General features: G+C 46.0%; 1 protein-coding gene across 1 annotated transcript in view; it reads left to right on the top strand.

Moving 5' to 3' along the window:
* ZBTB44 (zinc finger and BTB domain containing 44) overlaps positions 1 to 12,215 on the top strand; it is a 179,029-nt gene that overhangs the window by 160,605 nt on the left and 6,209 nt on the right. Inside the window, 1 exon segment of the mRNA XM_030538086.1 lies at positions 9,398 to 9,501. Coding sequence (XP_030393946.1) covers positions 9,398 to 9,501 — 104 coding nt within the window.

Genomic DNA, 12,215 nt, shown 5'->3' with positions numbered 1-12,215 from the left:
CTGTGTGTGTGAGGGCCAAGCGGCCAGCGTGAATGCAGCTGTGGGAAGACGCCCCGAGCCTCCTGCGAAGCGAAAGCTCGTGACCGGGAGTGTCTCGAAAGCAAGCCCCACAGCTGAGCTTCTGTGTGTGGAGAGATTGTGAAGCTTCCCAGCTGGCAGGCCTTGGTAAGTGGCTAGCCTGTTGGGTGCTTGTGTGTTTCCCCGTGCCTTTTCCCTTTCCTTCCACGACCTATGACCCTGTGACCGCTCCTCGAGCACTGTCCTTTCAGGACCGCAGAGTCCCTTTTCTGCCCACTGGAGCCATAAGTTCCCTTCCCTTCTCGGAGAGGAGGGAAGCCCCCAGGAAAACCGTACCGCTGGGTCCGTAGCTTCAGAAGCATCGTTGGCTTAAGGCTGGTGCTCTGGGCTGACGACAGGCGTGCGGGGACCGCGGGTTCTCCGGAAGGAAGCCCGTCCCATCCTTTACCTCCTTCCTTGTAGGTACCTGCTGTTTGGCGGGTCAACGAAAGCCTACTCCCATATTCCCCTCCCCAGGGCAGGTAAGGACGCCATCGGTGTTAGAACCGTGGTAATCCTGATAGCGTTCCCCTGGTGTGAAAGGCTTGTGTAAAAGAGGGCTGAAGTGAAAATGGGGTCTGGCCAATCTAAAGGGATTCCAATCCCACCAAAAGGCACTCCTGCTGCTTTATATGTATGTGCACCGTGGCCCGTCGACATGTAAATATTTGCAAAAATGGAATTGGTATACTAGAGATGACCCAAAACTGCAGTTTCCTGTGGAGGGCAGTTTTGATCTTGATAGGATTGTGCACCTCAGGGGTGCCCTTGTTGCTAACTCTGTAGGACAGGGACAGTTTGATGCTTATTTTGAGTGGCACGATGAAATGGGTAAAAGGCGTCAGGAATCCCAAGTTAGGGGGTTAAAAGATACCCAAGAGAAACTAAAAACTCAACTTAAAGAAGCACAGGAAAAATTAAATAGTGCTCAAAATCTGCCCGGTCCCCCTTCCTTAAACGTAGTTCCCCTCTGTCCGTCTCAAACGCGCCCAAAACCGACTGCCCCGAAAAGAATCTACCCTTCACCCCCCTCCGATGAGCTAATTGATCTGTTCTTAGACTACAGACAGTGGCCCGATAATCCTAATAGGCCACCCGCTTATAGCCCGGATGCTCAGGCAGGGGGTGGGGCCGGATCGGGAGATAGAAGTGAGACAGAGGACAACCGAGGTAACCCTCCAGACACCTCATCTCCCTCGGGTTCTGCTAGGCAAACGCCTCCCACGACCTCCTCAAATGGGTCCACGCCCCGGTCTGATATGTCTGACGACTTAAGAGAAGCCCTTGCCTTAATAACCACTGGGGAGACGCTCATGAACGAATGGCAACAGACAGCACGCAAAGAAGACATAGATTGGGAGTGTAGGGAAATTGAATGGGAAAAAGTATCCCCAGATTCCCCATTACGACGGTTGTCAGGTACTATAGCTCAGATGAGGGAAATGATAACATCACCGAAATATGAATCCCTTCTGAAAAGTTGTTCTCCTGTCTTTGACCCTGATGCTGTAGCCTTCCATACTCGCCATAGGACTTGGCTACGTAAGGCTAAGAAAATAACTACCCCGCCTAAAACCGTTACCAATTTTCCCCTCCGTCAGTTGCCAGCAGGCCAAGGAGGGTTAATGACAGTGCATGCTCCCTGGTCACCCGGTGATCTTTATAACCTCATTGAAAAGTTTCCAAAAATCAGGGAAGATCCTGTTAAGTTTCAAGAGCAATTGGAAATGATAGTTAAGTGCTATAACCCCTCACATGCTGATATGCACCAACTGCTATCAGCTATAGTGCCCAAAGAGACCCTTACTCGCCTTAATCAATAAAGGCGCCTCAGGCTGTCTGATCAACTCAACTCGGTGGTGGTCATTTTCCACGACAATTCCCTAGTAAAGGCCAGACCTTTTGCCACTCAGGCTGGCTCTCCAGCTGGATGGTCGTATGTTAGCCAACTGTGCAGCATGGCCAGCTCTCTGGCACGTGAAATCTGGGCAGCTTCTCACTTGTGACCTGTTCCCAGACACTGGAGGGGTTTTAACTCTTTGAGTCAGCTTGAGGCTGCCCCCTTTCCCCTTTTTAAGATTATCCATTTCCCCTTGCTGAGCTGCACCTGCATATTCCCCCCACCTGGGTCCCATGCTTGGGCCAGTCCCCCTCGGGCTTCTTTTAAGAACCAGGCCTGGTATCCAGATAGTCATCAGCCTGTAGCACTGAGGTCTTTTGGCTTCCTCGCCCTACCCACGTTGTAAAATCATGGGCGGACAGATTCTAAGCCTGTTCCAACCCAACCATTTCATGCAGCTCCTCTCTGGAAGAGAATCCCCCTGCCCTTGCCCCAGTTGCAGAGGTAAAGCCCCAGCTAAATAGCCATCTCCCTCTTAGATACTTGTCTAAAGAGTGGGTTCAAATATAAGGAGCAAGGCCACTTTAAATTGATCATAATCCTCAGAGACTGGCCGGGCCCTTTGGCTGTAGGCTGCTATGGCTTTTTACCTCCAGTAAAGGAGTGGAAAGACAAAGCCACTCCGCAGGGGGAAACCCGACAGCCTGGTGCCCAGCACAGTGCTCTGATGCATCCCATGGTTAGAAGATCTTTTCCCTGTCTTGTACATTTAAACTGAACAATGTATATCAAGTATCAACAATTTTCTTTGAAACCCCTTTGAATCAGACCATATGAGCCACTTTAGGGTCCCAGTTTACTGTAGGAGCATGTATGAGAGCATAGTCATGGGACTTCACTTTGTATCCCCATTTTCCTCTGTCGTGTGGGTAGATCTGAACCTGTGGTGCTGCTTGTTTTCTCTGTGTCACTCTTTTAAACTCCTGTGCTCGTTTTCGGTGTGCAGTCATTTTGTGCTCAGGGCAGATGTTCCACAGAGGGAGTTGCCTATGTGGCATCAAAGGGGGTGAGAGCCATCTGTATTCCCCTTCTTAAACTGGGGCAACTAGTCAGCATCTGTTCTCCATGCGGAGTCAGCACACTGTGTTCTATCCCCACTTACTGGATCACCAGTTTTTAAAAAGGGCTCCAGAGGTGATCCTGGCAATTACAGGCTGATAAGCCTAACATCAGTACTGGGCAAACTGGTTGAAACTACAGTAAAGAATTGTCAGATACACAGATGAACACAATTTGTTGGATGTAAGTCAACATGGTTTTTGTAAAGGGAAATTATGCCTTAATACTCTACTAGAATTCTTTGAGGGGGTCAACAAGCATGTAGGCAGGGGGAATACAGTGTATTGAGATTGTTTTCAGAATGCTTTTGACAAAGATTCCTCACCAAAGGCTCTGTAATGGGATAAGAGGGAAGGTCCTCTTATGGATTGGTAACTGGTTAAAAGAAAGGAAACAAAAGGTAGGAATAAATGGTCAGTTTTCAGAAAGGAGAGAGATAAATAGCAGTGTCCCACAGGGATCCGTACAGGGCCCAGTCCTATTCAACGTTTTCATAAATTATCTAGAAAAAGGGGTAAACAGTGAGGTGGCAAAATTTGCAGGTGATACAAAAGTACTCAAGATAGTTAAGTCCCAGGCAGACTGCGAAGAGCTACAAAGGGATCCCTCAAAACTGGGTGACTGGGCAACAAAATGGCAGATAAAATTCAGTGTTCATAAATGCAAAGTAATGCACACTGGAAAACATAATTCCAACTACACATATAAAATGATGGGGTCTAAATTAGTTATCACTCAAGAGAGGGATCTGAGTCATTGTAGATAGTTTTCTGAAAACATCCACCCCCTGTGCAGCAGCAGTCAAAAAAACAAACAATGTTGGGAATCATTAAGAAAGGGACAGATAAGAGAAAATCCTACTGCACCTATATAAATCCATGGTATGCCCACACCTTGCATCCTGCATGCGGATGGGATCACCCCATCTCAAAGAAGATATATGGGGAAAGGTACAGAAAAAGGCAACACAAATGATTAGGGGTATGGACAGCTTTCATATGAGGAGAGATTAATAAGACTGGGGCTTGTCAGGTTAGAATAGAGGCAACTAAGGGGGGATCTGATAGAGGTCTATAAAATCATGATGATGTGGAGAAAGTAAACGTTGTTTACTCCTTCTCATAACACAAGAACTAGGGGTCACCAAATGAAATTAATAGGCAGCAGGTTTAAAACAAATAAAAGTGTTTGACTGGGCGTTATGTGAAAAAAACAATCTGTGAAACTCCGTGCTAGAGGAGGTTGCGAAGACCAAGACTCTAACAGATAAGTTCATGGAGAATAGGTCCATCAGTGGCTATTAGTCAGGATGGGCAGGGATGGTGTCCCAAGCCTGTTTGCCAAAAGCTGGGAATGGACAACAGGGGATGGATCACTTGATGATTACTTGTTCTGTTCATTCCCACCGGGGCACCTGGCATTGAGCACAGTCAGAAGACAGGATACGGGATTAGATGGACCTTTGGTCTGACCCAGTATGGCCATTATGTTCACTAGGTCTCTGGCTCCTCTGTTGCAAGGAGGTCCCATTCACGCTGGCGGTGCTGTTGTGCTGGGGCTGTGCTTCCCATTCATTGTGCTTTTTTTCTCCCTACACTGGCGATGCTTCTCCTGTTCAACAAGCCCTTTTGGGCTCCACTTCCTCCCTCTGCAGGAGCAGTTTTCTCTTCTCCAGCTACAGCTTCTGCTACTCCAGGACCGGCTGAATCCTGGAACCTGGATGGGCTCAGTCACTGTTCTAGCTTCTCTCTCTCTCTCAATAAATCTGGCCCAAATCACCTGACATTAATAACACTGAAGAATCTGCACCATTGTTATCGACTCTGGGAACTCTAGGATAGAAGGGCTGCTGCTCTTTTAAGCATGGTGTCAACTGAGATGGCTTGGGTCTAATTATTAATAATTAATTGTTTGTATTAGGGTAGAGCTTAAGAGACCTAGTCATGAACCAGGGCCCCATTGTGCTCGGGGCTGGACAGACCCTGGAAGGGGAGACTGGGGGGGGGAAGTCTCTGGCCCAAAAAGCTTACAATTGAGGTCAGTGGCTCTCAACCTTTCCGGCCTACTTTCAGGAGTCTGATTTTTGTCTTGCTGTGACCAGGGTCCCAGGGAGCCATGCTGAGGTCACTCAATTAGGGTGAACCCCAAAGAATGAGGCAGACAATCCCTAAAGCTGGTGGTCATTCCTGTACTTAAATCCACTAAGCTAGCCTCAAAACAGCTTCTGTAATACTTAACTAGTTACCCAGCAGCCAAAACACAATTCCCTTAAAGCAACCCAGCCTTAGACTTCCACCCAGACACTAAAGTCAAATATGATGAGGATTACTCAATATCTTATCAATCATATAAGAAAGCTCTACCAATCCCAAAGGATTAGATCTTCCCCAGATACACACAGCCAATTCTTATTAACTAAACTAGAATTTATTGAAAAAGAAAAGTGAGTATTGGTTAAAAGGACAGTAGACATATAGACATGAGTACCATTCTGAGAGCAGTTTTATAGTAGAGAGGAGCAGCTCTGTAGCTTCTAGAAGTCCTTCAGAGTTAGTCCATAGCTTATAGTCCAGTGTTCATATTCAGGATGATCCAGATTTTAGGATTTAAGCTTCCCCTGCATAAAGGATCAAGCATATCTGATAAAAAGGATCAGAACCCAAGACACCTTTATACACTTCCAGGCCTTCCCTTGACAGTACGGAATCCTTAGCCCAACAACAGGCAATCATCAATCTTTGAAGTGGACCTATTTCCTAAGCATCCCTGGTAATTAACTAACATAAGGCATTTGCCTGTTTACCACCATTCACAGGTGATTGCTATACATCATCACTATATTTACAGTTCATTTAAACGTTAATATCACCTTTTGATCTCTGAAGTAACAATACAGCATAGACAGGCACCATTTGGTTACACAGTCAACCTCAAACAAACAAATATATATAAACTACACAAGATAAATAACCCTTTCTGGCCATGTTTCACCTCACTTAAACTAATTGCTTACAAAATCAGACCTAAAAAAACACAAAAGCCTCCCAGCCCACTGTCACTGAACCATTGCTGACTTTCATTTTCACCATGTAATTATAAAATAAATCATTTGGTATATAAATATTGTACTTACATGTCAGCATTCCGTTTATAGAGCACTATAGGAAATTTTAGTTTGTACTGACTTTGCTGGTGTTCTTCATGTAGCCTGTTGTAAAACAAGGCAAATCTCTAGCTGAGTTGATGTAACCTCCACAAGACCTCTGCATACCCCTGGTTGAGCACCACTGGGCTAAGTGATGCAGTGTGTAAAATGGTAACCTGCCTACCTTGGTGGACTGGCACCTATGATAAGTTGAATGTGTGCTAGGAATCTGGGTGGGGACGAGGAGGGAGGGGAGTTGTACAGCAGGGGCAAGACCTCTGGATAAACTGCTTCCTGCAGCAGTTTGGTTTTAAACTGAACAAGTATTGCCCCTGCCCCATCGACGTGAACTTTTCCAGAAGTGCCATTGGCCCCTAAAAATCAGGACTCCTCTATCAAATCAAAATCTCCCCTGTGTCGCAAGGGCAAGTGCCAGCAGCAGCTGCGTGCTCAGCCTAACCTCTTTCCTCACCGTGTACAAACAAGCTAATGAAAGGCTCCAAGTCATGCAGTGGAGACCTCGCCCACCCATGCCGGTAATTCTGTGATTTCTAGGCAGGAAACAGGGCAGAATAGCAGGAAGGAATCTGAATAACTCACTGTTCTGGCTTTATTTTCCCTGGGGAGGGGCGGAGGGACCCAATCACATTTCCACACCGCTAAAGGTCTTGTTAAGTCACAGTGCTAATGCTGGAGGGGCCCTAGCTTTGAGCTGAGACTGGGACTCCCTCCAGGATGTTGTTCAGACAGTATAATCATAGGCAAATTAGAGAGATAGCAGGTGAGGCAATATCATTTATTGGACCTGCTTCTGTTGGTGGGAGAGATTTCAGGCCAGTTATTTCACTGCTCTGGGTTATAACTTGCCCCTGTGTAAAGCATTGCTCCCTTTCTAACCCCTAAGCAACGTCATGAGGTTTAAGTAGCTATTGAGTGTACAGCATGTGGAGAAGCTTGGAAGGAAGGTGCTAGAGCATGGCAAAGATTGTGATCAGGGATGTTCCATGAGGTGGAGGCTCTAATGACTTGGTGAGAGATTTGCTTAGACAGTGAAGCCCCTGAGCAACTGGCTGAATTGATGATCTCTGGCCAAACACAGGCCCAGTGCCCTCTCCTCTTCCATCACGTACCTGGTGGAATCTGCTGTTGATCTCCTGTCTGCCTCATGATTTAGACTGTCAGGAAGTGGTCAGGGATGACGTGGACAAAGGTGGACTGATCCAAAGGAAATAGAAAACTGTTGCCAAGCAGCACAGCAATCAGTTTTACGCAGCTTCCTACAGATCTAACACCTCGGGGCTTTAGATGAGGAAGCATGGCTTTGTTCAGGCACTGGGCTGGGACTCGGGAGATCTGGGTTCAGTTCTGGCTCTGCCACAGACTCCCTGGGTCACCTCAGGCAATTCGCTAAGGACTAGATTAAAGGTGTCCTGGCACCCAGTGGAATTTGGAGCCCCACATTAGGCACCCAGGCTTAACATGCATTGTAAGGCAGAGTTAGGCCCCTAACAGAGGGATTCTCAAAAGCCAGCGCTCTGAACAGGGAGCTGCCTAAGCCAGCCAGGAGTGAAATGCAGACAAAAGGAGTGGGGCTTAGGGCCCAATCCACAAAGGGTCTTAAGTGCTTAACTCCCATGGATCTGGGTCTGTAGGTTTGACAACAAGCTGCAGGAAGGTGTCTAACCTCACTGGGGAGTCTCAGCCATCAACTCTCTCCTGGAATTAGCCTTCTCAATCAGGTCAGCCATCTTCTGGGGGGGAGAGACAAACAGATGCACCCCAATACAGCCAATAGCCTAGGGGCAGGGTACTCCCCTGGGATGTGGGAGTCTTGTTTTCAAATCCTAGAGATACCTTATCTGGAGCAGAAACTTGAACCTAGGAAAATATCCATCCCACCTGGCTATGGGGTAGTGTGGGGTAGGTGTCTCAATCTCTGTGGTTGAAACTGTTCCACTTTGTATTTAGTGAGCGAGACAGTAGCCTGGTGACTGGAACATTTACCCCTGGGTACTTGGGTATTCCAAGGATGCACACCTCCCCCCAAAATTTGTACCCTGCTTGCCCCCGGCTGTCTTGTGTGTATCAGGGAGGGAAGAATGCTCAGCACTCCTACCTGAGCAGGCCACCCAAGCAAGATTTCTAAGAGAATGCTTTGCTTGACAATCCCTTCAGGGCTTGGGCATGAGCATGGACTCCAAGCAGCTCCTGTGGGGGCCGCTAGGCTCCTAGAGGGGTAAGCAGCAGCAGAGTGGGGATTTTGTGCATGTGGGTGGGGCCTAATTGTTGGATTTTAAGTCCCTTTGTGAATGTAGCACTTAACAGATCTGTCCTGCACTTCCCCATCTGTAAATGCAATACTTTCCTACCTCCTGTCAGTTACTGGGGTGGTGACTGGAGCTACAGAAGTACTTAGATGAGTAAAGACAGTAGGATTGGGCTCAGAAGAAGGTAAGGGCTTGAATATCCCTTCATATGCCCCTGAAGGGCTGGCCCTCAGAGACCCCCTAATGGGACAGGAAACCTTCAGTAAACTCCTCACCCCAGGAAGCAAATCTCCACTGAGTAATGGTATCCATTTCAGCTGACTGCTGTGGGGTTTGAGCAGTGCCCTAAGGCACTGGAAAGTCTTCATTCTAATGCAGCTAGTTCTATCCCATTGACCATGGACGCTCCTTATAGTTGTATCCCTATTCTGAACATGCAGCCGCAGGGCATCTTTTTACAACGATGAGGAACCCCCTGCGAGTGGTGCACAAACCAAAGATCAGTTTCAATTCAGGATGACTCCTTCTTTACAGACATCTGCTGTGTCCCTCCTGGGTTTCATATCTAGGTTCTGATCCTGCTGAGCACCTCCAACTTCTAGTGACTTAGACTTGAGCACGTTGAGGCCCTGGCAACAGGCTGCAATTTCATGTTTCAGCCCAGTTCATTACTGTGAAATTAACAATCCTTGACATTCACTGAGCTTCAGAACTTGCTAGCACTGTTGTACAGACCATTATAGACTGCCTGTTAACCTTAATTTTCCCTTATAATGCATCTTGCTCTGATTCTGTACTTAATGAAACCACACAGAGCTGCCATCTACATCTTCCCCTGTTCTGTTCTGTATTTAAGCCACTTGCTCAAGTGCTTTTCCTCATATATTTGATTACCTGTATCTTGGATATATCTTAATGACAATGAATTACTTACTTCCCTGTGTTCATTACATCTAATATCCTCTGCAGTGCTGTTTCTGGGGCTGATCCAGAGCATTGCTGAAGACCAGCATCTCCCTGACTTCAATAGGAGCCACAGGTCCTCAGCACTCTTGGAAACAAGCAGAGCGATTGTAAGCCTTGTGTGACTTGATTTTCATTGACTAAGCAATGCTAGTTTAATTTTCAATAGTGATTGTGTAATGTTGTAGCATTTCCTTGCATGACTAGGACATGTGGTGCAACAGAGAAGGTATTGGGTTGAGAATCAGGACACCCAGTGGCAGAAGCAGCAGCAACACCTAAGTTTTTGTTTGGCCTCAGTTTTGTCATCTGTAAAGTGGGGAGAATGTTGCTTTACCTGCCAGAGTTCCACACTTTGAGATCTCAGCATGAAAATTGCAAAGCTTTAGAATAGGGGATGTTTTACTGGAAAAGCCTGTAAGCCAATAGTTTTAAAGAGCTGTCTCTCAATGATATAGTAACACCCCCCAGAATGCATTTGTGCAATCAGTCAGATTTCTCACTTACTGGAACAAATGGGCCAAATTCACCCTGACATAATTTGGCCCAATGAATTTAACTTTTGCTGCTGATTTTTTTAATTCAGTACATTTTTAGTCTTCCTCTTGGTGTAGCACTTGTTGTTCTGTTAATCCACCACTTATCTCTCCATCAACACTTGCATTAGGCAGGTTCTTTTTACCTGTTTAGCTGGGTTTGAAAAATCAGAGGGCAAGGACTATCAATTTCTGCAGAATCTAAGCTTTAAAAAAAAAAATCTATCCCTTCTTGCTGTTCAGGAAGATTTCTGATTGGTAATGGCGTGTGAATCAATGCAGCATTGTCATCCTGAGTCTGCAGATTGATGGCTCTGGAGTCTGCAGCTCCGAGTTCTCTCAAGCTGTCCATAGTGAAAACAAACTCACTTCTTGTCAGTTTCTACTGCTGCTGTTTAGAAGCTTGTGTCAATGTGAAAGTAACAAGCATCAGTCTAATCATTGGATAGGAGAGCCCAAAAGGGGAGACTGCAGGAGGGATAGAGTAGCAGACACCCTCTTCTCAAGAGCCAGAAAAGCTGAGGAAGGAGTGGAGGTGTGCAAGCGCACCCCGTGTAGGAGGCTGGAGAAAAGGTAAAATATCACCCCTTCCTTCCTCATCCACTCTTGTAGCCTCCTAAGACATCCTGCAAGGGGAGTGAAGGCGGAGGAGATTGCTTCCCTTCCCTTATAGCTGCCAGAGCAGCTCTGGGGTCTGAAATCTGAAGCTCCTCACTAGGTGGAGAATTATATGAAACAAGGGAACCCCCCCCAAAAAAAAGTCCTGAAGAGCAGCCTTGGAGAAATCCCAGCTCCAGCCCCTCCCACAGCAGTGGCTTGTCAAGGGCTTCTCTCCTGAGAATTGACATGGACTACCCCTCCCCCAAACTGTGGGTGACGGGTTTAGTTCTCTAGCTATAGAGTCTGGAAATTCCAGGCTGCTGAAATCAAATTCTCTGATAGAGAGAATGCTAGTGTGGTTATGTGGAACAGGCACATGGCAGCTATCATTATTAACGTGGTGCTCTACAATTTACGTGTGGCGTTCTTCTAATCTACCCAATATGATGGCCCATTACATTTATGCAGAATATTGCACCAAGGTCTGCTTTAGCATACCAAGCAGTATATCTTAGCACTTGGTCTATCCTTGCTTCTCAGACCTCATCTAAACCTTTATCTCGGAGAAACTAAGTTCTAACAGCCCCAGGCAATATAAATGGCAGACAGCCCTGAATATATTTAGAAACAGTTATAGAGCATGGCGTGGTATCAGCTTACGTTCTGTCTACAGACTTGGTTGAACTTGATTCTTTATCTTTAAAAAAATGGATGTATACTAGTTTAAGCAATTTCTGATTTTTCTATTTAAATGGTCAGGGTTGCCCAAAATTATGGATTACGGCTTTCTACCCCTCCCCTGATTTTAAAATTTTTCAGAGGTGCAGGAAGTTCTGAGGGTGGAGTCGGACAATGACAGATGTTGATTCAGAAACAAACTGACATCACGTCCAAATATACAAAATAAATGTCCTTAAATCAAACTCAAGTTTTCAAGCAGCATTTGTGTCTCAGACTAGCTATAAATTCCAATTATCAATGGAAATATTTTTTTCCTGTGTTTGGACAGAAATCCCCATTTACTGATTACAAATCTAATCCTCCTTCCAAGTTTAACTCTAACACAAAAGCAAGCATACTATTTTCACTGATTTACCTTAGTTCTGTAGCTGGACATTTAAGGGCTGAGGGCTGATTTTATGACACGAATGCTTGTAACTATGCAAACTCTGACATAAACATTCAGATCTCATGCTTTGAGGTGGGTCACCCAAGGGAGCTGCAGAGAAGTCTTCCTGCTACCCTTTTATCTGCTGGGATTTGAACATGCCAGGCTATGCACTGTCTGTTGGGGAGCAAGGAAGGCAATTCTCCCACCTATTTAATACTGCTGAGTTGGCTACTCTAGAGGTAGGGTTTCCTCAACTAGACCATTGGTCTATCTACTTTGAAAGATCTTTGCACAAAGTCTACCCCCTCTACTCTTTTAGCCACTGCCCAAGCAACAGGTGAGCCCAAGTCATCATAGGGGTTTTCTAGAGAGAGAGAGGGGGAAGCTGGAAAGTTCAGCTCTAACCTACCACAGGATTTGGGGAAGTTTTAGTTCTGGGTTTCGTACATTAGTCAATCCCTTTGCAGAAGTGTAACACAACCATGACTGGATACTGAAAGGGTGTTTATTCAAGGTTTAACAACAAGGCAATTGTGCCAGCTTAATTTATTCAGGTAACTAGCTACACAGTAACAAA

This window comes from Gopherus evgoodei, chromosome 19, assembly GCF_007399415.2.
Source record: "Gopherus evgoodei ecotype Sinaloan lineage chromosome 19, rGopEvg1_v1.p, whole genome shotgun sequence".
Lineage (NCBI taxonomy): Eukaryota > Metazoa > Chordata > Testudines > Testudinidae > Gopherus > Gopherus evgoodei.
This window is presented reverse-complemented; position numbering and strand designations above follow the sequence as displayed.